The sequence below is a fragment of the Athene noctua genome, chromosome 13, assembly GCF_965140245.1.
Source record: "Athene noctua chromosome 13, bAthNoc1.hap1.1, whole genome shotgun sequence".
NCBI lineage: Eukaryota > Metazoa > Chordata > Aves > Strigiformes > Strigidae > Athene > Athene noctua.
Genome location: NC_134049.1, coordinates 5689633 through 5714034, shown reverse-complemented (window position 1 = coordinate 5714034; position 24402 = coordinate 5689633). Strand labels below are relative to the sequence as shown.

At 38.2% G+C, this 24402-nt stretch overlaps 1 protein-coding gene across 6 annotated transcripts in view; it reads right to left on the bottom strand.

Annotated features, from left to right (window-relative positions):
• ADAMTSL3 (ADAMTS like 3) overlaps positions 1-24402 on the bottom strand; it is a 189421-nt gene that overhangs the window by 146318 nt on the left and 18701 nt on the right. For all 6 annotated transcript variants that reach the window (XM_074917213.1, XM_074917215.1, XM_074917218.1 and 3 more), the window contains exon 3: positions 8825-8944. In XM_074917213.1, the coding sequence (XP_074773314.1) occupies positions 8825-8944 (120 nt within the window). The remainder of the gene's footprint in view (positions 1-8824; positions 8945-24402) is intronic.

Below are 24402 nucleotides of genomic sequence, written 5' to 3'. Positions count from 1 at the left end.
GTAACACTTTCTAAGCTCTGAAAATTATAAATACAGTTGTCAGTGGTGATCCTCTCAAGAACCTACATTTACCATTTTTGCTGTTACTGCCAAAATAGGTAATTAATGTATGTAATTTTCCTGCTTGTGAGCAAATAGCTTTTGAAGTCTAACAGTCAGTAGAAATAAATCAGGTTTACTGGCAACACCGACAGTTATTTTGAAATAGTGCGAAGTGAAATATCTGTTTGAAGTGGTAAAGAGATTGTTCTTTAGATGTCCCAAGGCTGGTTCATTACGCAAGTGCTAATGATATCAAGCACCATTTTTAACTATTTCTAGAATCAAAGCCAAGATATGCAGATTTAAAAAAAGAAAAAAAGGCTTTGCACTGCATCTTCCACGTTAGTGGCATACAAATTGGAAGAAATTTAGGTTCAAGTATATCTCCACAAGAAAGGTCATTATGACATTGAACCTGTACTATAAATCTGTTTTCCATGCTGACCAGGCCTGGCAGGATGACTGTCAAGGATGTGAGGGATGTTATTCACTTTCCCTACAATGTAAATTCCATTTAAATTACCCACTGCCTTGCAAAACAATACAATTATATCAGAAACACCTTACACAGAATGATTCATTTTATCAAGCAAGCATTTCACTCAGCATTATTTCAGGGACGGTATAAACTGAAGTTTCTTGTATTTTTGTGCTAAGGCTTTCCATATTAAGAGAGAGGCTGCTATAAACTCTCATGGGTCTTTTAATGTTATCTGTGGCAGAAGCAGCACAGAAAAAGAAAATCTAATTCATCACATTCATCTTTCATGAAAAATTTAGCAATACAGCAATTTTATCTTCTCATTTTTGCAAAACAACAAGTTCTAAACAGCTTGAGAAGGACAATAAATTTACCTACATAATTGAAAACCTAAATTCAATCTGTTCTGGTCTTGACTGAGACCAGTAAAAAGACATAGTTATAAAATGTATTTGCATTATGTAAACAAATTGATTGATTCACCACTGAGCTTTATCAGCCTAAAACATCCTCTCTTCCATGTACAATCTGAAGAATGGCTTTCCAGTTCCAAACACTGTTTCCCCTACAGTACTTGAAATATATCTTTCAGATTTAGAAGCACTTCTCTACTATATCTCAACAAACTCTTATTGATAGATGATAGCAGTGGTGTATCAGAGCTGTGTAAGCATGGGATCATTTCTGCTACCTCCAGACCTTTCAGTCTTAATTTAGAAGGCTGAAGCCAAGCCTTTATCAATGTCAAAATTCCTGGATAAGTTCATGTGCCAACTGCTGGGGGTGCGCTGGGGGCATGAAAAGGTCAGTGGTAAATTCACATCACATTGTATCACTCTCTCACGATTTGGTCTCCAGTAAAGAATGTAAAATGAATGTCTACTCTGTATATTGTTAATTCATTTCATCAGGTGTCTTGTTACCAGTTCAGCATAGCAGAACTGAGTTCAAGACTTTAGAATATTTGCCCACGTACACATCCTTCTGCCTTCTCCAAGGGGCAGAAACCGTGACCTTAAATCTATTGCTAGGAACTGAAAAACGTATTCGGGAAAACTCTAAATTGAAAACCTCAGAACACGGAACACTCAACATAAGGTTAAAAAAAAATCAATGCTTTATGAAAAATGTGCATAGCAGAGATACTACAAAAACAAGTCATTTTAATATTCAAGTTTTTGTTTTGACATAGACCAACCTCAAACTGAATAAACATGCAGTATTTTGGTCTCAAAGATACGTCCAAGAAAAAAAGGAGGAAACTAAGTATATCAGAAAGTAATGTTTTAATTATTAAGTTCTATTTTCCATTAGCAGAAAAGATACTCCTGATTATTGCTTGCTCAGTCCCATCTAAACAGGTATGTCCTCTGAGCTGAATCTTCTTTCTACCCAAGTCATTGGTCTCAGCCACATACTGTGTCCAAGCTGCTTTCAACACCACTCCAAGCAGGGGTATATAGCAAAGCTTTATGCATCCCTGTATAGCCTTTTATCATCCATTAGAGCAGCCTCGGTATCTGTCCAGCGCCCAGGGGAGCAGGAATAACAGAAACACTTGACAGTTTACGTCCATCCTCCTTTCTTCCTTGAGAAGTCATTTTGGGGGAGGACCTTACAACTGAGGGGCTGCTTCTGCTATTTGGGAATCCTCTGCCAGCTGCTGAGGCCAGTATTATCACAGCCACAGAAGGACCAAGGATCCAGGCCAATGAGTTTTACCATGGAATTTAGTGGAATAAGATTACAGCCTCATAGTAGGTATCTGATCCAAATTTAAATGATATAAAACGTGTTTTCTGCAGAAATTGTATTATTACAGATTCCCTGTGAAGGCACTTATCCTGCATGAGGTGAAGACCTACTGGCTTCTGTAAGCATGATTTACACACAGAGACCTCTGGCAGGGTTGGGACTAATGCAGTAATACAAAACAAGAGAGTCTGTAATTCTTAGTGCACAAATAAAAATGTACTGCGTGCAGCACTTCCACTGTCTTCTCTAAACAACAAAACCCTGAGCTTCAAATGTTAGCTGGTGCTTTCAAAAGTGCCAGTTCCCCATTCAGTTTGCCAATAAACAAAAGTATGTTGAAACAGTTTTCAGTTCACTAAGCAATCACACAAGAATATATCATTAGTGATATAATTACTTGTGCATATGCTAGTCACACACTTCCAGCAAGCAATTAGCCTAAACAAAAGTATTGTTTGACTAGGACCATGCCTGATTTATGCACTACCAGTCTGTAAGAGTAGTTTTGCCTGAAATTGTAAGTGGTTTTCATTTGCTCTTAATCCCTACCTCCTTGCTCCCGCCTCCCACTCCAAATCAGAAACACATTTCACTTGATTACAGAGCTAATTTCTTTATCCAAGTAATATTAAAAAAAAAAAAAAACACCACAACAAAATCAACAAAAACTTAAAAATAAAGAGGCCCAAATGAAACTTGCAAACAAAAAAAATGAAAGTATCAAAAAAAGGAAAAATAATTTAAAATATTAGGGAGCACCTAACACCACCTGCTTTCCGCAAAAAAAATTTCCACAAAAACACCAGATGACGCATTTTATCTTCACACAGCCTTACAAACACATGGCTCAACTCTTTGAACATGATTTAAAACTCCTTATTAGCATCTGTAGGATTAGTATGGAGTCCCACAAACCTGACCTCATAATTTGTTACTTACACAAGATGTCCCAGCTAAGAAAATGGAAATGCTTGCAGGATTCAAGTCAGTAGAATTTGTGTTATTCTAATATCAGCACACTGGTTATGGAAGGACTGCAAGGTGAGTCCCTTACTCAGCTGAAGAGTAATATTTCTAACATAATGTTGACATTCAGGTAGCCAAGTATTAGCAGTTGCATCTCCGGTGCTTAGACAAAATTAAGTGTATCAGCTCACTCTCAGAATACACAACTGAAACCACCAGGAGTTTTTGTTGGTGGAAGGTTTACTCTGCAGAAAAACACCTGAAATAGTTTGAGAACAGCTTGTTTCATTACAAAAAGAATCTTTAAATGAAGAGCTATACATTGAGATTCAAGATGTTCTTTTTAGTAGTTCTGAATGCTTCTTCAGGTTATCAACAAAAATGTCATGTCACAGTATAACACAAATTTCTGGCTCCTTCTCAAAAGGAGAGTCCTGGAGCTTTATATACTTGGGTAGCAAACGTGCTGCTAACTACAAATCTTACTTCCTTCTCAGGATTAGAGCTTGTCTTCACTGATGTGGTAATTTGAAATAAATTTGTCCCTTACATGACTCATCTCCAAGCCCAAAAATTTCTAGCTCCAGTTCACTGGTGATTTACATGCAAACTAGCTGGCAATGGAATAAAAAGGCTCAGACTGGGAGCAGAAGCCAGCCAGCAGCTGATACTCCAAACCAAGCTGTGACTCAGTTGCAGAGGCAGACCAGGGAGGATGGCTATCAGCAGCAGGTCAAGTGGGGAAAGCAGGTGAGAGAAACCGGGAAGAAATGGCTGTTAGCCTAGTTGGATCCAAAGACAAATTCTGCCCACATAATAGTTTACGATATGAAAAACTTACACAACAATCACAAACATTTATTGCTGCCTCACTACAAATAAAAAGGTGGAATAATAGGTTCCATCACTTTATTTCTACATTGATTTTTGTCAAGTCAGCCAGATCATAGGTTCCACTGCCGCCTTTTCAATTAACACTTTAAATATCATGCTTCCTCCCCCCCCTGAAAAAAACAGAAATCAAGCCAGAGTATTTCTCTTTATGGAGGACAAGGCATGTATCAGAATATTTACTCTCCCAATTCTGGCATTCACTTTACAGCAGACTTCTCTAGCAAACTTCAAGAAAGGCTCGTTATTAAAGAACTCTAACAGCCTCAGCCTGCGTATTACAACTTGCATATCTCATTGAAAACAGACTCGCTGGTTTCTACCTTACCTCGCATAGCTAAACACTCAAGTCTAAAAGTACAGATTTTCATTATTTTAATTGCTTGCTGGGTCTATATTTACCACTCTTCCTGACTGCATTTTTCTTTAAAAATTATTTGTTTAGAAACACTACATTTCTTTACCAAGATTGGACTACTTAGTACCATATGTCTAATTCCAGAATCAGGGTGTCCTTCTTATGAGTTTAAATTGGTAAACATCATAAAAAATTTAGAAGGAGCAAGGTCAGCTAGAAAGCTAACTGGTCAAGCAAACATTTTCTCACTTAAAAGATAACCTCTTTTTCTTTTTTCTTTCCTTCCCCCACCCCAGGAGCTGTCTCTTCCAGCCAGCCAATCAAAGTAGAAAGGTACTTCAAACGTATTCAACCGAACCAAGTTTTCACTGCTGTCCTTGTTGGTGGTCCGTCATATGGAATGGTTTTAATACTTGGAAGCAATACCTTAAGTGTCAGAAAACAAGAACATTTTATTTCTGCAAGAAAGCTTTCCAGTACTACTAGTATTCTGGAAAAGAAAAAAATTCCTTGTAGTAGATTAAAAGGTGAAAAGCCAAAAGAAATCAGAAAGAAAACTAGGAAACTATTCCTTATGGCAAGGTTCAACTTGTATCTCAAAGTTGGGGGTAGGGCTATTATATATTTATTTTAAAACTCATTCAATAATGACAGGAGAGGGACATATTTTTTTCGGTCTCAAATTTCTAATGGCAAATGAAGTCTTTGGCTATGCATCAAAATCTATTTGGTACTAAGTTAGATTTAAATTACATTGACTCAGTAGAATTTTAGCAATGCAGTATGCAGTGCACTGATGCAAGACACAGCTTGCTGAACAATGCAAGAGCTGTAAGAAAATGCTCAATATAAACATTTCTACATTTCTGTTCTTCGGGAGCCCTCAAAAGTGTTTGCTTTGAATCACAGTTTTTCTTTTTCCCTGAAGATAAAGCAGTAAATGTGTCAAAACCATAACGTACCATTCTGCCCAAATGTCACCTCAGTGAATAAAGGCAGCAGTATCTAAACAGGTCTTATCAGGCGTTTTGTTCTATAGACATGGAGGGGGTAAAAAAATATATATATATTCACAGAATTTTGAAAATATATAGCCAAAGAATTTCATCTGCATGTAATTCTGAAGTATACACATAGCAACTGAATATGCAAAGGGTTTAGTGCAATCCTGTATGAAAATGAGAGCACAGTCCTGCCAGATTAAACCAGAACAAAATGTACTATCTTGCATGTACAACATGAATCCATATGTAATTTTGCTGGGCTAGAACAGAGTACAGTGTGTTCCCGTTAATATTTACTCATCTTCCATTTCAAACTGTAAGCTCGTCTTTTCAGATAGCAAATACTTTTGAATATTTGAGTAACAGCTAGTTCTATTTTACTGAGATTACTTACTAACAAAGGAATGAATGATCCTGATTAAACTGGCTCCCTGCTTGAAAAATATCACACACAACAGCCAAAGAAAATCCCTTTTAAACATTCCTGTGTTTGGAGGATGTAAGGAAACTAATCTTGGATCATGACGATGATGCTATATAAAAATAATATCTATCTATCCCAACAAACTGGAAAATTTACTGGCCTGGATAACAGGAGCAGTGCAATGGGGGAAGAGCACACTTGGGGAGATACGGAAGGATCACTTTTCCTGCTAGGGTCTCAACATCTTGTTGACTATCCAGAACTGAGGTTGTGACCCACCCTCTTCTCCCACCCACATGCCACAGCCTTAGGAAGGTCTCATCCCTTTTACCTATCCTTCTCTCTTCCACCTATCCTTCTCCCCTCCGTGAACACAGATGGAGATATGATCTTCACAGTACATCAGGTAAGACTGATCTCTTGTGAGGGTCAAGTGCACAAGGTTATTTCACTTTTCCAATTTTCAACTAAATTAATATAACTTTGGGTGTACAGGAACACCAGGACTCTGTAGAGATGCCTACAGGACAATTCTGGTGTTCAGGGACAAGGAAGGAATGTATTTACCACAGGCCAGCACCCCTTCATGGTGGGGCAGGATAGAAAGTGAACTGCTAAAATTGAATTAAGGTATGAGAGAAGATGCTGTTACATTTTATTATTGTGAGGCAACCTTCTGTACTGATTCCATTTCTGTGTTGGATAGATTAAGTAATTAAAAACGACCTTTCATTGTCCACACACTCCTCTCTCTTTATTCACCTGCATATCCTTATCTTAACTACCACATATCAAGCCTACCCATACCAGCTTACAAAAATTCAATAAATTATCTGATGAAGGATTTTCACCCTCTGGTTTAGGATTTCCTTCCATTCATAGAGTAAATGTCATGTAAAAGAGTAGAATGAAACAACAAAACCAAGAAAAATTCAAGTTTTCTGGCTCAGTTTGACCATATGATAAAGTTGAGTTTTGTATGAACATTTCAGCAAAAGCATAAGGAAATTATAATTGTACATCATCACAATCCTATGACTGTCCTAGAAAGTTAAGGAGAATAATCTTTCTATTTACCAAAGAATTCTTGGTTTACTCGCAGGAAGGTAAACAAGAGATATAGATCAGTTCCCATCTGCATTCAATCTATTTCTATTTTTTAATAAATAATGCTTAAGTTCTGAATTTTCTTTCAAAAGAAACTACTACTAATATAGTCACTTTTATTTTCAACATTCTGATGTTTTAGCACCGTTTTCAGTTCCAAGATTTCAAACTTAATTTCATACTGCTCACTAAATGTCTGGGAAGAACAGGCTTCAAAGCTGAATCACATTTGTGAAAGAACAGAAGCTGACCATATCCCAGATCCAATTCAGATCCCAATGGAATTAATGGAAAACTTTTCATCAAATGGAATTGAGCTTGGAACTGGCTTCTGTATAGAGCTATGCTGGATGCTGGTATTTGAGGGGGTTTTGGGGCAGGGGGGGATTAATTTTGTTTGGTTTGTTAATCAGATATGCTGTTCACATAGTCCAAACAGTGTATTCAAAGACTCAGAGTACCTCTTTGTTATATTTGATTTATCATCTTCTCTAAAATCTGCTCTGTTTAATGGAGACTATTTTGATCAAAGTGTGTTACCTTTATAGTGTTTTTCAACTACTGTCATTAAATGCAGTCTGAGTTGCAGCTGCATTTTACTGTCCTGTAAGTTATTGTTTCCCAGGTGTTTGGTCCAGGGGACATCTTATCTAAGTACCTTTTCTGTTGATAATCAAAACCCTCCAGGGTATCAAAGTATTAATTATTGTATACATACTTAAACTAAACTCAAATAATTTACACTAGGCTCAGCATGCTTTCTACTTTATCTTTTCTGCTTCCTTTTGTCCAACTAAAAAGATACTCAGTCTAAAGCTTTAATAAACTCGTCTCAGTTCTCTTCTCTCTTTAGAGTAGTGATGAGCAAATTATTTTTCTCGAAGTAGCTCCTGCAAGGAGATCATCTTTCAAAATAAAGCTGCCAATCACTTGACAGAATCATACCTTGTGACTGCAGGGCAAGTTTGGCTCTTCTCTCACTTTTACAGGGAACGTTTCCTAACGAATTCCCTCCTCTTACATTAAGAAACGTACTGTAAGTGTCTATGAATGTAATTCAGACAGTTTTGATGTGAAGTTCAACTGACTTCTGGAACACATTGTGTTATGAGTAAATTTCCACAGCATGCCACACATTTCCTAGGTTTACTTTAGATCTTTTGCCAAGATTAACAGCATTTCTTTCATGTTGCTTTCTTTACATTTATATCTATATTCCATGTTTAACATAATGTTTCTATGGGTCTGGAGAAAGCATTAAAGATCTTTAAAATACATAATTTGTTGCTTTCTAAACACTCTGCTTCATCCATTATTACACTTTGCATTTGTGTCTTTATAATTCACTCAACCTTCCCTTCTGAAAACTTCACAAACTATTAAAATGTGCTGACTTTTCACAAGCTGGGAAATGCAACATCTCCCCTTATACTGCTTTATCCATGAAGTAAAACAATTTAGGATAGGTCAAACAATTCACAGAAAGGACAACCACCTCTAATTCTACACGTTTTACAGAACTAACTATAAAAACATCTATTAACACACCAATAAAACATTGTTGCTTTTGTCTCTACTACATCCTATCAATTTTTTCCTTAAGTGGTTTTGATCTATTATTTCTACAATTAAGTGCCTTAATTTTCATTTCGTATAGCATGTTATCATTTAATTTGATATAAATTTGCTGTGTTTTCAAAAGATAACACACACTTTATATCTTAATTTGTTTCGCAGTAATCTGTATCTCAGAGTTACATGAATGTGACTATCGTTTTCATATATGACATACTGACCTGGTCATCATAACGGTAAGTGAGGAATTGTTCTCCTGTGGTATCCTCAAGAAAACTCCCCTGTGGAGAAAGTGCAAACTCCGGCAAGAAGTATGCACCTTGGGATTGCTCTGCTCTTGTCTGTAAGAGAATCAGAAAGGTCACATTACAGCTACTACAAACACAAGTCAAAATTTAAAACAACAAAAAGCCCTCTATGCATATAATTACAAAGATTAGATACAAACTTCGAGGGAAAAAAAAAAAGTGATGTGTTTTCAGACACAGTATTTCTGTGTGGATTTCTGCTACAGAGGTCTGTGACGAGGACATGCCAAATGCTTACAGGGGTCCAAACCCAAACAAGATGCCTCAATGGCAGTATCGTCTATTAAACAAAAAGACACCACCTCTGGTTTATCAACCATCACTGCTGAAAGACACTGTGAAAACCACACTGGAAAAGTAACATTAAGCTACGTTTTCTTTTTCCTTATACACTTCACTAGAGAGTTACTGGCTGCTGCAGGTAATGGGGTTTTGATTAAATAGCATGTATCTAGCCTTACAGGAAGATACAAAGACATAGAGTCATAGAATAACTCAGCTTGGAACACATCTTGAGATCTCATCTAGTCCAGACTCCTCAAAGTAGAGTAACCTATGAAACCATGACACGGTGAATTACTTTCCTATCCTGCAGGAAGACATTACTGCAAAGAAGAAATTGGAAGGGTGTGGGGAATGCCTGAACACGAGGCAGTGTCCATATTAGCTCTGCATGCTATTCACAAATGGTGAAGAGCATTTGAGAACAGGCTGGGAGAGGAAGAAGGGTCCATTTTGAGCTACAGAGATCAGGATCAGTCAGCACCTTCAACTGGGCTGTCTGACAGCTGGGCCCTTATTAGACAAATGGCTTTCGCTTAACTGATCTATGCATGTTCAGGAATCAGAACACACCTGAAATGTGCTGGGCATGCTGGACACATCCTGGCTGAAGATCCTGTCATTGCACTGTAGGTCTGTCCTGGTTTGAGTGAGTGGCAGGGGGTTTTTGGTAGCAGGGGGAGGCAGCTATGACAATATTTCCCTGTGAGAAGCTTCTCCAAGCTGCCCCAGGTCCAAGTCAGACCTGCCTCTGCACCAAGGCCAGGCCAGTTAGCTGCACCTCTGCAATAAAGTACTTCAGAAGAGGAACGTGGGAGGAGTTGTGGGAGTTGTGAGAAGCTGGAAGAGAACATCTGTGAGAACACCAAGGTCAGTGGAAGGAAGGAGGAACCAGGGGGGTGGTGCGCTGGAGCAGAGACTCCCCTGCACCCCGTGGTGAGACAGCAGGGCCACCCATGGGGTCTGTGGTGGAGCAGACACCGACTGGCAGTCTGGGGGGGCCCCACGCTGACCCAGGTGACTGCACCCAAAGGAGGCCAGGATCCTGAGGGAAGAAGGCCCCACAATTACAGTTCAGCGCTGGGAGAACTGCAATACCTGGGGGTGACCCACACGCCTGTGGGAGTGACTCATGTCAGAGTTGGTTCGTAGAGGACTGTCTCCTGGGAGAGGGGGACCACACTGGAACAGGGGAGGAACACCAGAAGTTCCCCCCACCCCAAGGTGGAAGCAGCAGCAGGACTGACTGCACCCCCCATTCCCTGCGCTGATCGGAAGAGGAGGTAGAGATACTGGGAGCAAAGCTCAGCCCAGGAAGAAGGGAGGGATGGCAGGAGACATTCTCAAGATGTGGTGATGCTGTTGTCGTTAGGGTCTGTATTAAATTTATGTTGGGTTTTTTCCCCTAACGAGTCTGTCTTTTGCTTGTGCCTTAAAGGATCATCCCTCTCTGTCCTTATCTCAAGTTCCTGAGTCTTTTGCTTCCCTCCTTCTCAGCACTGGTGTGAAAGGGGGAGCGAGCAGTGTCTTTTTTATTTTCTCCTCAGCACTGGGAGGGAAGAGGGGAGTGAGCAGCTACATGGAGGTCAGTTGCCCTCTGAGCTCAAACCACAAGACCTAAAGCATCCCAGAAGCACAGCAAATGTATTGCACAGACTCTTCTGTCCTTATTCCTACTACATTGTAACTCTACCCTGAGGAGCTAACTGGTTTTCATACTAGAAAAAATAAGCAATCATCTCTTGAATCCAGAATATTGAGTCCCACTGGGGTACGGGGAGAGTGGAAAGGGCTAGGAGATGAAAAATAACTTCTAAAAGGTTGAAACCTTTCAGGGAAGAAAACAAGGCCCGATATGTACAAGTTACTGCCAGACATTTCCCAATGGGTCAACTTAATAAATGGGGTTTAATTAAACTATTTGTTACATTTTGACATATACATAGTAATTTCACATGAAAGCTAGCAGTTGCCATTGACCAGTTTCCAGACTGTTGGCTAGAACTGTAGCAAATATAGGTCTGTAATCTCAGTGCCAGGTAACTAGATATTTCAAAAGTAACCCACATAATTTAAGCAGTCTGTGGTCAAAAAAAAGGCAGGCAAGATCTTCTGCAGTTTCTCTCTTGCAGTAAATACACTTTCTGAAGCTTACAACTCTTCTCATAAAAACTAGATGACATGTCATTCACAAGTATGGGTTTGGAGAAGCTTACGTTGCTTTTGCTTTCTCTGTTCTGCAAAGAAGCTGCTGTCAGCTTCTCAGACTGTGAACCCCATCATTTGTGATAGCATTAGATTAACATACCTTTTCTTAAATCAAGCAACCTTCATATAAGCTAGAAATAGCTTGCAAAGGACATGTCTAGACTAGGGTAAAAGGTCGTATTTTAGCATGCAAGACTGAGCAAGATTTTAAAGAGGATTTTTTTATCAGGCCTGCATAAGAGTCATTCATGTTCACAACAGGTTATCGTGATATTTCTAGAAAGCCTATTATAGCAGTGGTCTCACTTGTACACTTCAGCCAACTGACTTTATTTATGCAGAATTAAATCATAAAATATGGAGAATAAATCTACATTTGATAACAATAGTTTCCCCATAAAACAACCAAGAGAGGTCCACAGTTACGCTTCATGCTGAATCCAAGCTGGCTGCAGCCGATGCAAACCTTGACATGTTAAGTATAACCCAGACGTGAAACTGGCTGACATAATCTGGCATTTTTCCCCACTGGTTTCAATGGGCTATCGATAGATTCTATGTGAGGGAATATGGCAATGATGTAATCCTATGATTTCAGCACAGCACTAATGGATAAGAGATATGCATTCTAAATCTCGAGAGGCCTAGGTTAAAGTATTTAACATTTCTATCTCAGTTTCCCCAGGTGTAAAACACAATTACACCACCAACTGACCTACATTAATGGTGTATTGTAAAGTTTAGTTTCTATTTGTAAAATGTTTTGGAAAAGAACAGTGTTAAGTACTAGCAATTTATAACAATATTTTTGAAAGTGCTGCCTAATTTACAGACAGAAGAGAACCTAAATTACCCTACGACACTTCTTAGATAAAGGTATATATCACACCCTTGTTGCCTAACTTCCCATAAACAAATTTGTCAGCAGGATATGTAGCAATTAACTTGCTTGTGTTTCTCGCCTTTATAAGTTAAACATTTTAAAATAGAAAGTCTTTGCACATTCATCACTGTTACGCCTCAAATAGAAAAGATGCCAACATTTGAAGCTGAAATAACAATTTAGTAAACATGACATTAAAAACTAAGGGCTTCTCTCACACACATTCAATTTTTGTATTAAATGCTAACGAACAGGTAGCCACTGGAGAAGCAGAAGAATGCTTGCTAGATTAAGGCAAGCAAAATCTGGCTTCCAAGCATGGAAAAATTCAATGTAAAAGATTAATGTTTTATAAGGTTTCAAAGGAGCTTAAAATGGAAACTGATCTGTTAACTATAGCAATAGGTACTGCTATCTACCTAGTATAACTAAAGTAAGGAAGAATGCAGCAAAGCATTTAATTAAATATAAGAATCTAAGAACACACTATGAGTTGTCATGGCAAACCAATGTTGAAGACAAGCAATTACAGCTGATAAACAACCAAAATCAAGATTTTAATTTAAAAAAAAAAAGCTTCAAATGCTCAAAGAACACTTCTGTATCGACTCAAAGCAGCAGAAAAGCATTTTTTCCCCTCTAGTTATAGGTACCTTCAAATAAATTGCATGTGTCCAGTGCACATTCATTCATACATTGTACAGAACACAAAACATACTGTTTCCAGTTAGTCCACTTTATTTCCCACTGAGGAATCTACCAATGTTTCTTGTGAGGCTTTTATATTTCTATGGGCACTTTTCCTTAAACGTAATTCAAATTTCAACAGTCTGGGGGTTTATAGTATATTTGGGATCATCTCTGAATGACTTAGCTAATCCAATATAAATTCATGTTTTAAACTAAAGACTGCAAGTTTCAGAAAACAATTAGACTTCATACTTGTGTATTAAGTCAGTTTAATGGCCAGTTTAATGTTAATAGCTTTAAGGTAAATGTGTCAAATTACAAGTACACTTAAGATTTAGAACAGGCATTTTAAACCAGCTTTTATGATCTTCTTAAGCATATGAAGACAGTAGAAGGTGATAATGTAGCCAAACCAGGTATAATAAAAATAATCACCGCATAAAATTCATTGAAATTAATATATCAGGTAGCAAGGAAGGTGACAAAAAAACCCAACCTAAAAGTTGGAAACGGATTGATGTTTGAAAAATCTTCCTAGGTATCAGTTAACCAGACCATGTAACTTCTTAGTCAGAAACTGAAAAAAATAAGGTCTTCCATGCTACATCGTTCTACCTATGTGATCAAGAACAACTATCCTTATAAGAAGATAATGAATGTATGTAGGTTCAGGGAAGCGTAAAATGGCACAGTTCTTATTCAAAGGCTTACACTTTAAGCACAGCTTTGATCTCAGGTTGTGATTGCTTCCTCACTCATCACTCCCCACCTGGGTGCTTAAAGACTAAATTACTCTTCCACTTTCAATTGCAGAAGACAAAATGAATAGCTTATAACCAAGCCTCTGGTTTTTAGATTTCCCTCCACCAAGAGTTGCATGTTGTCATTTTTATTGATGCACGATTTCATTGTTCTGTAAAAAACTTCAACTTGGGCAGATGCTTCTAGTACAAGTTGCTGGTTTGGGGGATTTTATATTTTATTTTATTACTGAAAGTAAGAGGGATGATTACCGAGCGCTTCCCAGCCAACGCTGACATTACGAGTAGCATGGCCAAGTAAGACTGAATCTGCAGATAAAAACGGCATGCAGGACCAAATGCCCACACAAAGTATATTTGAAGGAAAGGGGCTTATTTTAAACTGGTTCTAGTCAATCCTATGGACTGAGCATCTTAGTGACTGAAGCACACTAAGTATGCTGCTGGGGCATACCTGGTTCAGTCTGACCCAAAAGGAATCCTGTTAACACACTCTGAAACCACGACATAATGCAAACTACTTTAACTGCTCTGTTTTTTTCCTTGATAACCAGCATTCATATTAACTATTGCTATCCAACTCAATTGTATTTATCGTTCAGAACAACTTCTAAAATGTAGTTTTTCTATGACCAGAAATTGCAAATAGTAATCCTTGGTCATTCCTTCCAAGGTACAGATTAACAATTTAATCCGAGGCGTTAAACTGTTATTGTAATTTTGAATAAATTTTAAAACGTAGTTTAGTCTAAAATTCTTGGGGATCTTTTGATACAAAGGCTATGATAAAGTTCGACCAAACCTCATAATAACATGCCTCTATCCTATTTAATCACAGCCACCAGGAGACTGGAAAGTAATTGTTCCATATTTATATATAAACAGCGGCAGCTTTAAAAGCAGCTTTCTGCTAAGTCTGAGTTGTGAAGGTCAAGAAGATGAGAAAACAAGAGATGGAATGTGTCTCAAAGAAATGACTTGACCATAATTAAAAATAAAATATTAATCTTTCAGGTACAGAGGAATTTTTCATTTCAGAGTTTCTTGGCACTAAGAACCGCACTAAGAGAAAAATAAGAACTATGCTCTTGCGTACACTTCTTAATGCAAATCAGCATTACCTAGACTTAAATCAGTCATTCCCCAACCAAGCCTGCGTGCTTGCTAAATTGAGATCATAATGAGAACAAATTGTTTGTGTAATGAAGAAATTAAAATTTCAAAATTATCTATTTTAAATACCAAAGATATCAAAATACCACATTCATCCTGAAACTGCCTTAATATCTTGTTTTTAAAAAGAGGAACAGACAAAAGATAAAGGTCCAGTCACCTAAAGCTCTATAGTTATGCACAACTGCACTATCATGCCCAAAGTAAATTCTCTAAAAATGACCAGCACAGTGCAGGCAGTTTGCTTCACATAGTATTGTGGCTCTTTTATTAGTTCTTGCTGGAAGGGGAAAACTGGACAGGGTCTTGAGATTGTTAGTTTCCAAAAATCACTGTTTTAATGCAAAAGATGGGAAAAGCAGATAAAGTGAGAAAAGCTATCTGCGTTCTTAACGACGACTTTTAAATACCTATTTGTCAGATTAATATGCATGGCAAGTCCAATTATATACCAAAATGTGTACCTTCCAATTTAATTCCAGTTAATATCTGTCTACTAAGATGCTGTAGCATATGATTCATGCCCCAGGGAAGTAATATACCAGCTAAGTTGCAGTTCAGTTTAATGGATTTTCAAGGACTTCAGTACAGAAATGTTAGATAGAGCATAGCCCTCCAGCTTCATCACAACATGAAGGAGTGTGTTAGCAGATAAACAAAGTCACATTAACAGTTCAGAACTTCAAATCTCTCCAGAGCAAGCAATCCTGATGAATAAATATCTAGTAAGACTCAGATTAACATTCATCATGGCCAAGATTTACAAAAGCAACTTCCTAATGCTGGACACTCCAAAACATTTAAAGACCCTGCAAGTGAACTGAGTTTCCACAGAAGCTGCCAGCAGCTCAGCATTTCTGGAGACCAGGCCAATTATTTAATTATTGATATTAAACTAAGAGGCCAGCATTTCAAACCAGAATTAAACTATAAACGTCATTTCTTCTAAAAAAAGAAAAAGGACTCAGCTGTACTGATGAAAGCCAAGCACCACTTCTTAAAAGAACCATGAAACACTGAACATGACTGTCAGATTTCATCAGGGAAGTCGCAAGTGAGACGATGAGACAGCCTGAAAGGCTGAACCAATAATTCTTCCAGGGACAGAACTCAAGCGTGTGACTCAAGAATTGTTTTTCCACGGTGCATGCTCTGTATTAAAGGCAGACTTCAGACCTGTCTGTTTTAAGCCCAAATTTAATGATTTTTTCCTCTCATGTCTCATTCTAGACCTGTTTAGAACAGGTAGAAATAAAACAAACTTGGGAAAAGGTGCCTCTCAGCTGAGGATACAAAGATAAGCAAAAGATAATTCATAAGTATTTTGCATAAACCACATATTTATGATACAGTAAAATTCTGCCAGCAAGCACCATAGAAACTGAAAGTTCAGCTACTGCTTGAATAGTGTCTGTCATTGAAAACTGAATTCAGCAATAACTACAATCATATTCACAACTGCAAGAAGGCAACTGCCTACATCATCTCTGCTGCTCAAACCGAGCATGTCCTGCACCCATTCAAGCACTTAGGAGTCATTCCACTGACTTCAGTGTGCTTTAAGATAAAGTCACCAAAACAACAGTGCTCAGTCTAAACCTTCTTTCATGCTGCAGGTTTGTACAACCTAAAGCCAACACTGAACACAAGAAGGATAATGGAGACTATTTTGGGTTTAAATTAAGATACTACCTTTCAATCTTTTCGAAAGGACATTTCTACCAACATTTTTCTTGATTAAATGCAAATACATTTTCTTTGGCATAGCTCGGGCTGCAAACTGAGATCAATACATTTTGAAAATCTTTTGCTCTACCTTCTAAAATGTATATTAGCGATTGAGATTTTGGATATTTATCAACAACTACTTATGTTTTCTCTTGCTATGGTCTGGTTAAAACATTAAACTTTTCACTGAAAGGCTGCAGTAGTATTTAGCCAAAATCTCATTTAGTTTCAAAACCCAGCTTAAATATCAGCTCTGTTTCATATTTCCAAAAGAAATATGAACCCTGGAGTTTTCCTTCCAGTGAAGTTGATTCTAAACTCTGTGTTAGGCAGACTCTGCCTTCTTTCAAAAGGATTGATTTGATGTGCCTAATATTTGCTTTTAAATGAGCTGCACTAAGAGACTGAAGTTGCTCCCAGTGATATCAATGGCCAAGTTCCCAACAACATCCTTACAGAACCAGGGCCCAAACACATCTGCGCCAGGACAACATCCCTTGCAATATAACAAATACTGCTAGGACTGTGAGTAACATCAGAATCTCAATGCTCTCTAGCTTTGCATAAATAATAGCCCAGGTGAAAAATACAGCACTCAGATGAGATGACCCTAGAGCAGTTCATTTCCAGTTACTGTCAGAAAATTAGCAACTATGGATCACATTCTGCTTTCAAAATATGCAAAGCCCAATTATTTCCTAAAGTCTTTAGTTTGGCCTTGGGGGAATGGGCACAACAATATTTAGAGCCAACGTAAAAGCCATTGTATAGCATATGGATAAAACACACAGTGCAATCTGGGTATTACTATTACCACTGAGAGTGCACATACAAAGCATACAAGCCTATTCTTAAGAACAAGATAAAAGGCTGGCAAAGATACGGATTTACCAGTAGGAAGAGAAGGAACTAGATTTAAAAAAAAAAAAAAACACAACAGTAATTTTAATCCCTGTCCTCTGATTTCCTGCCACAGTGGTGATGCTACTTACATTCCCAGCACAATGGGATGTCTCCCTACAGATGCTGAGGAGCTGCATTAAGTATGCCAGTGGCATCAGTGTGACAGCCTGAGGGGAGCTGGCAGTATGGTGAGGAGGGACTGTACCCGCTGTAGGGAGGGAAAGGAATTCATTCTTGAACTTGTATCTCCTGAATGTACAGCTTACTGCTCCATCACCTTTTTTCTGTTTCTTTACTTATGTGTTTTATATCAAGATCTCATTCAACAATTTATCATAAATAAAGCACTGCTTTATGATAACATCAAATTCTAACAGCTTTGAATGGGTGAAGGAAGATTCTACCTGCACTTTCTCTGAGGTTTGGTGCTTTGGGGGCAGGGAGAGTGGTAGAGGGATGTTTAAAAAGAAAAAAACAAACCAAGAAATAATTGTTAAGATTGCAGTTTTACTAAAATCCTCTTGATGAACACTCCTCTGTGCCTAGAACAGTGAAAAGGAAGGATTATCTTGTAAAAAAAAAACAAAACTAGAAATTAAACAGAAAATACTATTTCATGAAAACCTCTTTTTGAAATCTTCCAAGCAAGACAGATAAAGGTGAGTGAAATCTTTAACAATATTTTTCTTATCCCTTCTTTTACCATATGTTCCACTACTCCAAACAAAATCCTCTTTTTATTCATTATTTAGTAACCTAATAATTGGTAAAATTCTTGTCATAAATCAAGTCCTTCCAGCATTATTGGAGCACGTTCTCTTGGAACTCTATCTTTTATTGAAAGTTTCTAAGGGTCCTCATGTTCTCCACAGAGAAAAATATGCTACAAAAGTAGTGTCAGCATCCTCAGCAAAGAAATCAATAATAATCTGTAATATTTTTTTAGTTTCGTTAAAGTGTGTGTTATCATGAACACCATGTGGTGAAATAAATTTTTTTGGTTAAACTGACAAGCTGCTTACAACTGGACTCATTTGCAGGAAACAATCTTGCTTGTCTATCTACGGACATGATTGCAGCTCCAGTAGCACACTGGTGGAGGCTGGAAGCATAATCTTTGAGAAACAGCAGATTTATTTGCAAAAGGCAAAAAAGGAACACGGTTTGAGACTATGTAGGATCAGAGGAGCAGAGGCAGTGAAATTCTAAAACCAAACAAATCAACACAAGCACTGAATGAAGACTCATATTGCTTAAAGAGTAAAAGAATGAACAAAATTAAATGATATAGTGTGATTCCTTCATTGAGCAGTAAGTAGAAGCCCCTATCGTGAAGGGGCAAGACACCTTAGTGGCTTTGGCAGGCCATGCATTAACATAGACTTTAGGATTATTCAGTAATAATCCCCCAAAAATTGATGATTGTGGGCCACATCAGATGAATGAGAGGCTGCAGCAGGGTATGGGCTCCAGGTGCCTAACCCTTTAACAGTGAGATAAGTAGCACCCAATGGGTTTGCAAGGACAGCACCACCCTTCTCTAATAAATCGCTTCCTTCTCATCCTTCCCCAGTATCCACACTGGATAATTGCTCTAATAATGCTAAAAAAAAAAAGGGTACAAGAAAGGTGTAAATGCTCCCAGGTAATCAAGAGTTGCATCTAAACTGAGAAGCCTCCTAAAAGCTGACATAAAGCAAGAATTTTGGACAGGTGAAACTTCATGGCACCATTTTGTAAGGAATTCCGCACAGCACCTGCAAAATGCCCCTTTGTTTTCATTTGGCTACAGTGATATGCCCACACTGACATGACTGGAGGATTCAGGATTTAAGGAACAACCACCTCAGATACAATCAACCTTTCTACATGCAGGTTTAAACACACCAAGGAAGATAATACAGGTGGGTAGCAATTCACATGTTTATATGTGAGCAAAGCGGGACCCAGCACATTGTTGGGTACTGCAAAAAAAATTGTTAGTCACTCTCAGAAAAATAGGTTAATGATGAGAGAAAGTAGGATGCTAGCCTTTACACAAATACTTAGTTCCTATACAGTATATTATATGGAGTTAGAAAATACCCTTAGTTCCTATATACTATAGCAATATAATACTATTCATCAAGAGATCTCATATGACTCAAAGTTGTCATTATCCTCATTTTACAATGGCGGCTCTCAGGAGAGTCTGGCTAAGAATGACATGGGACTCCTGACTCAGATTTTCCCGATTCTTTTTAATTTAAATTATAACCTTAATGTTATTAATGTTATGTTATGTTAGTGTGATTATTTGTATTTAATTTCCTTTTGAGTTTTTTCTTTAATAGTGATATAATTTGAACTGACATAGTAACATGCTTTTCATATACTTCAGTTAAAACTGTGCCTAAGGGCAGTGAAATTCTCATCCATAAGCTGTTTAAGGAAAAAAACTCTGGCACTCAGAAGCCAAACACCTGCTAGAACTAGTGGCAGATCCAGATTTTTAAGAGAATTCCTGTTGCATAATGAAAACACAAAGAAGGGAAATGTGTGGGGCAATGGAATGGTATTAAAACCACGGCACTTAGGGGGAAAAAAAAAGAAAGAATACTAAACCACTATGTACTTCAGAGTTAAATACTGAAGATCTTGACATTAAAGATGTTCGTAAGTGCAATTATAAACAGACTTTTGTACTGTGGGGAAGGCTGAACACTGACTCTTTATCATCTATTGCAGGGCATTTGCCATGCCTTTCCTTGCTAATGACAGGGAGTTTTCTCCCTGCCCTCAGTCTCAGTACATCTGCTTCTGATTCAGGTGGCAGGGGAAAATTGGCAAGTATTCAGCCTCAAAAAAGCCTGCCCTAGCACTAGTAATTTTTCTTCACTGCAAACTGTTTATGCAATGTTGTCATCAGTAACAGCATAGTGTTTATCATGAACCAAACAGGTAGATGAAATGTATGGGATTGCTCTGCTACTGTAAATGACTACAAATTCTCCTAACAAAGAAACAGGCAAACTCTCAGCCCCAAGAACTGGAATAATTTCCCAATAAGAAAATACATCTTTGGTGCAACTTTTTTGAAGATCAAATAGCCCAGAACTCAAGTAGAAGAACCAAAAGAGCATGTAACTAAGCAACTCTGACATATTAGCAAGATAGAAAGTTTCTGGCAAACAGTATCTACCATCACAAAACTCAGTGAATGAGACCCTCAAAGAGTCCTGTAAATACCATATAAACAGGTATAATCCTGTAATAATGAAGAATAAGGTGCCAAGATTCCTCTTCAGAGACGTCAGTTTACTGTAGGATACATAAATATCCCTCTAAAAAAAGAATATACTGATGTCTTACACACAAAGGTCACTCAGCTATACTGAAGTAACTAAAACTAAAAAAACACAAGACGTAAGAACAATCTTTATTGATCAGTGGTGTTTGCTGATCTACTTCAGTGACTTCTACAAAGAATAAATACACATAGATAAGGCTGTGTAAAGCCTTGTGCATGTACAGATCAACAGAGCAAAATTGCTCAAGTAAACGGAGAACTGACTTCAGTGGCGCCAGAACTTCTCTTGTACGTTGTAAGGGCACTAACATGATCTGCACGACACAGACCCCAGAACTGGGTGGGGAAACTTCTGCAGCAAGTTCATCATTTCTTTTTAAAATAGGAAACACTTTCTAAACGATTCAGTCAGTTTTGAGTGTATCAAGGAAAAGGGAATATACCTAATATATACATTATTTCCACTTTTAATTACCTTCATTGCTAAAATTTTATACATTTTTACTCTAAACTTGACTAGCTTCTGATCTAGGCCTTTGGATTGGCCTATAGGAGGGGGGTTTTGTGCTATATTACACTGTCCTTTATTCTAAGAAATAATTTTCTCCCTTTTCCTCAAGATGGAAAAGGTGGTGTGTGGTGACCTAATGCACCCAGAAATGGCCAAAATACTTATAAACACACTGCTGTCCCATGGAATAGCGCAGCTTGGACTAACACTGTTCTTCACTTACCTTTTTCAGCAGAGCACTGAGAGCACCTGTCTTGTCAGCACGTCTTCAAAGAGGGGCTGGAGTGGGGGCATCCCAAAATTCTGGTTATAAAGACAGACCACCCTGAATAAGAGTGTAAATAACCTAAATCGTTCTCCTCCCTGTTACCTCTAGCTGATGAATCCTCTCTCACCTGAAAGAAATTAGACTGTAGAAAATGCCACAGCCAGATGTTCAGTCTCAGGCTAACTTGTGATTTACAACAGCTCAGCACATGAATGTGTCTAACACATTGTGAGGAAAATGTGATTTTTCCACTGTTAGTCTTCCACCACTTCTGATAATTTTAGCGATATTAACCCAGTTCTTCGTCTACTCTTCTTTCTCCATTGCAGTTAAGTCCCTTTGCAGGGTTTACGGACTGAGCAGCCTAGCACATTGACTTGGTCAGGCACATTTTCACAATAAGGAAGCAGTTAAATGGTCATGGCTCTGCTGTAGGAATGTTGGTTTAAGGCTATTAATAAGGCACATGAGGTGAATGCCTTTCAGCCAAGCGCCCTCCACGTGTGCACACCTGTTTCAGCATGATTTTAAAGAGAAATTCCCGACAGAAACTGTTCACAGCACACAGTCTCTAAGTCTCAAATGCATTTTTGCAAATACTCTAGAGCTTTTAAGCTTTTTGTGCTTTACTGATGTCAGGAATACTGATACAGCAACCACCAGGTAAAGCACGCTACTTCCTAGTAAGCCATTTTCCCCTAAGAAATTGTCTTTCTCTTATTAGCATCTCTGTCATCTACCACGTTGAGATTATTACCACCGATTTCCCAGTATTTTGATCATTCCCACCTGGTTTTTCGCTGCCAATATGCTTTTTCCTGACCCAGGCCTACTGTTCAAACACTGCAACTCACTTCTCCAAGCACACATCCATACCGTTACATTTTTAATTTAGCCTTACTTAAATCTCAGCTTAACTATTCCCTCAGTCAAGTGATGCCAGTCTTGATATCTTTGATCCATCCATTTCTCATTTCCTCTTAATTTTGGGGGGGAAAGAGAGGGTAGTTGTTCTCTGAGTGTACTCTGCCTAGGCCTCTTGTCAGTGAAAGAATTTCAAGCAGGGCAATGTTTTAACTGGGTGTTGTATTGAGCCAGACACACTGTCCAGCATTACCAAGCAAAGGCTGACTAGGAAGAGGTCAGTAAATGAACAAAAAGCAAATAATGTAACAAAATAAGCAGAAGCACCCCCAAAAACCAGTCTCCAAATCAGAAAAGACCAAATATGAAAGAGGACCTAGCATTAATCTGAAGACTGTCCCCTCCCTGGTCACAATTCATCTACTAGCATTAACTGACAGTATTTCACATGTACACTTACTAATAAGCCAGTACTTAGATAACTATGCTTTAGCAGTAAAAACCAGAGCAATTAAAAGCTCACATGACAGGCACTGCAGGCATCTGTTCACTGACAACAGTTAAGGCTAATGGTCATTAGTTTAATGACTCTCATTTTTGTTCTTCTACATGATGTGTACAGTAATGCTGGAGGACTGATATGGTGAAGGGGAAAGGACTCTTACTGATGTGAGAAAAGATAAACACAGGATCTGCTGCTGGAAAGAATAAAATAAATCTTCTGAATGAACCAGAATTGCTGAAAAGTTAAAAGACACAGCTGAGCAAGTCAGACATAAAATGAAAATAGAAGCTGCTAATTCAGAACAGGATGCCTGCTCTAATCAGGACAGTTTCAACACTACAACTTTATTGCCCATCTCCCATGACCAGCAAAGAAATTTCATTAAGCAGTTTTAAAATGATCCAGGTGATTACAGAAAGACATTCAATGAACACGACAACAGAAGGATAAAAAATGGACAACACTGAAGAACATCTGTAATTCAAAGGCAAGACATTGTCTAGTGTTTTGGAGTTTTAAAAAGTGTGACGCCCTCTTAAATGCTCTGTATTTTCTTATTTATATATTTTAAGCACCAAGTGCCTTCACTGTGACCAATCTCACTAACATACCATTTTTAACCCTCTAATGGTAGCAAGTATAAGCGGTTAAAACAGGTATCACAGAAGAAACATTGAAAGATAGGCCACGTGATTCTACTATTCCTAGTCACTCATCTTGTATTCTCATTCGAACAGCTGAAGTTGAGTGAATTGCTTCACTGTGTGTGCATTACTCTGGGAACTTGGCTACCATATCCACAACACGGGATCTGCCAATACATACCACCTGCGTACTGAGGGAACGGAAGACCTTCCTGTGGAGGAGTATCTTCCCATCCTGTGTGGGTGTACAGAAGCAGATGTGTACGTACAATGGATAGCTCCCAGGACAGATGAACTGAGACATGTCATAAGTCATGCACCGCTTTCCAGTAATGATTATCTTTCTAAGGGAAATTCAACAGAAGAATTTTACTCCTTTGGAATACCGCATCAGAGATTACGATGGCGCTGCAGATGGCTAGTAAGCTAAATTGTCTGGTTTCCTTCTCTTCTCCAGCAGTTTGAAGAATCTAACTGCAGGGGGTGATAACTTTTGAGTATGTACCTAGTTACTGGCATTTCACTGGATGTACAAGCAACTAAAAACTAGACACCGAACTGAACATTAAGCAGAGGCTGTAGTTAAGCTACTGAAAAGCCCTCCTACCTTAACCAATAGGGGAAAGGTTGTGGAGAGACTGACTCTTACTGTTGCTGCTGGTCCAGTCAAATCTCTTAACACATTTATCTTTGTCCTGGGTTTGGCTGGGATAGAGTTAATTTTCATAAGAAGCTGAGAGGGGGCACAGCTGACTGGAACTAGCCAAGGGGATATCTGATAC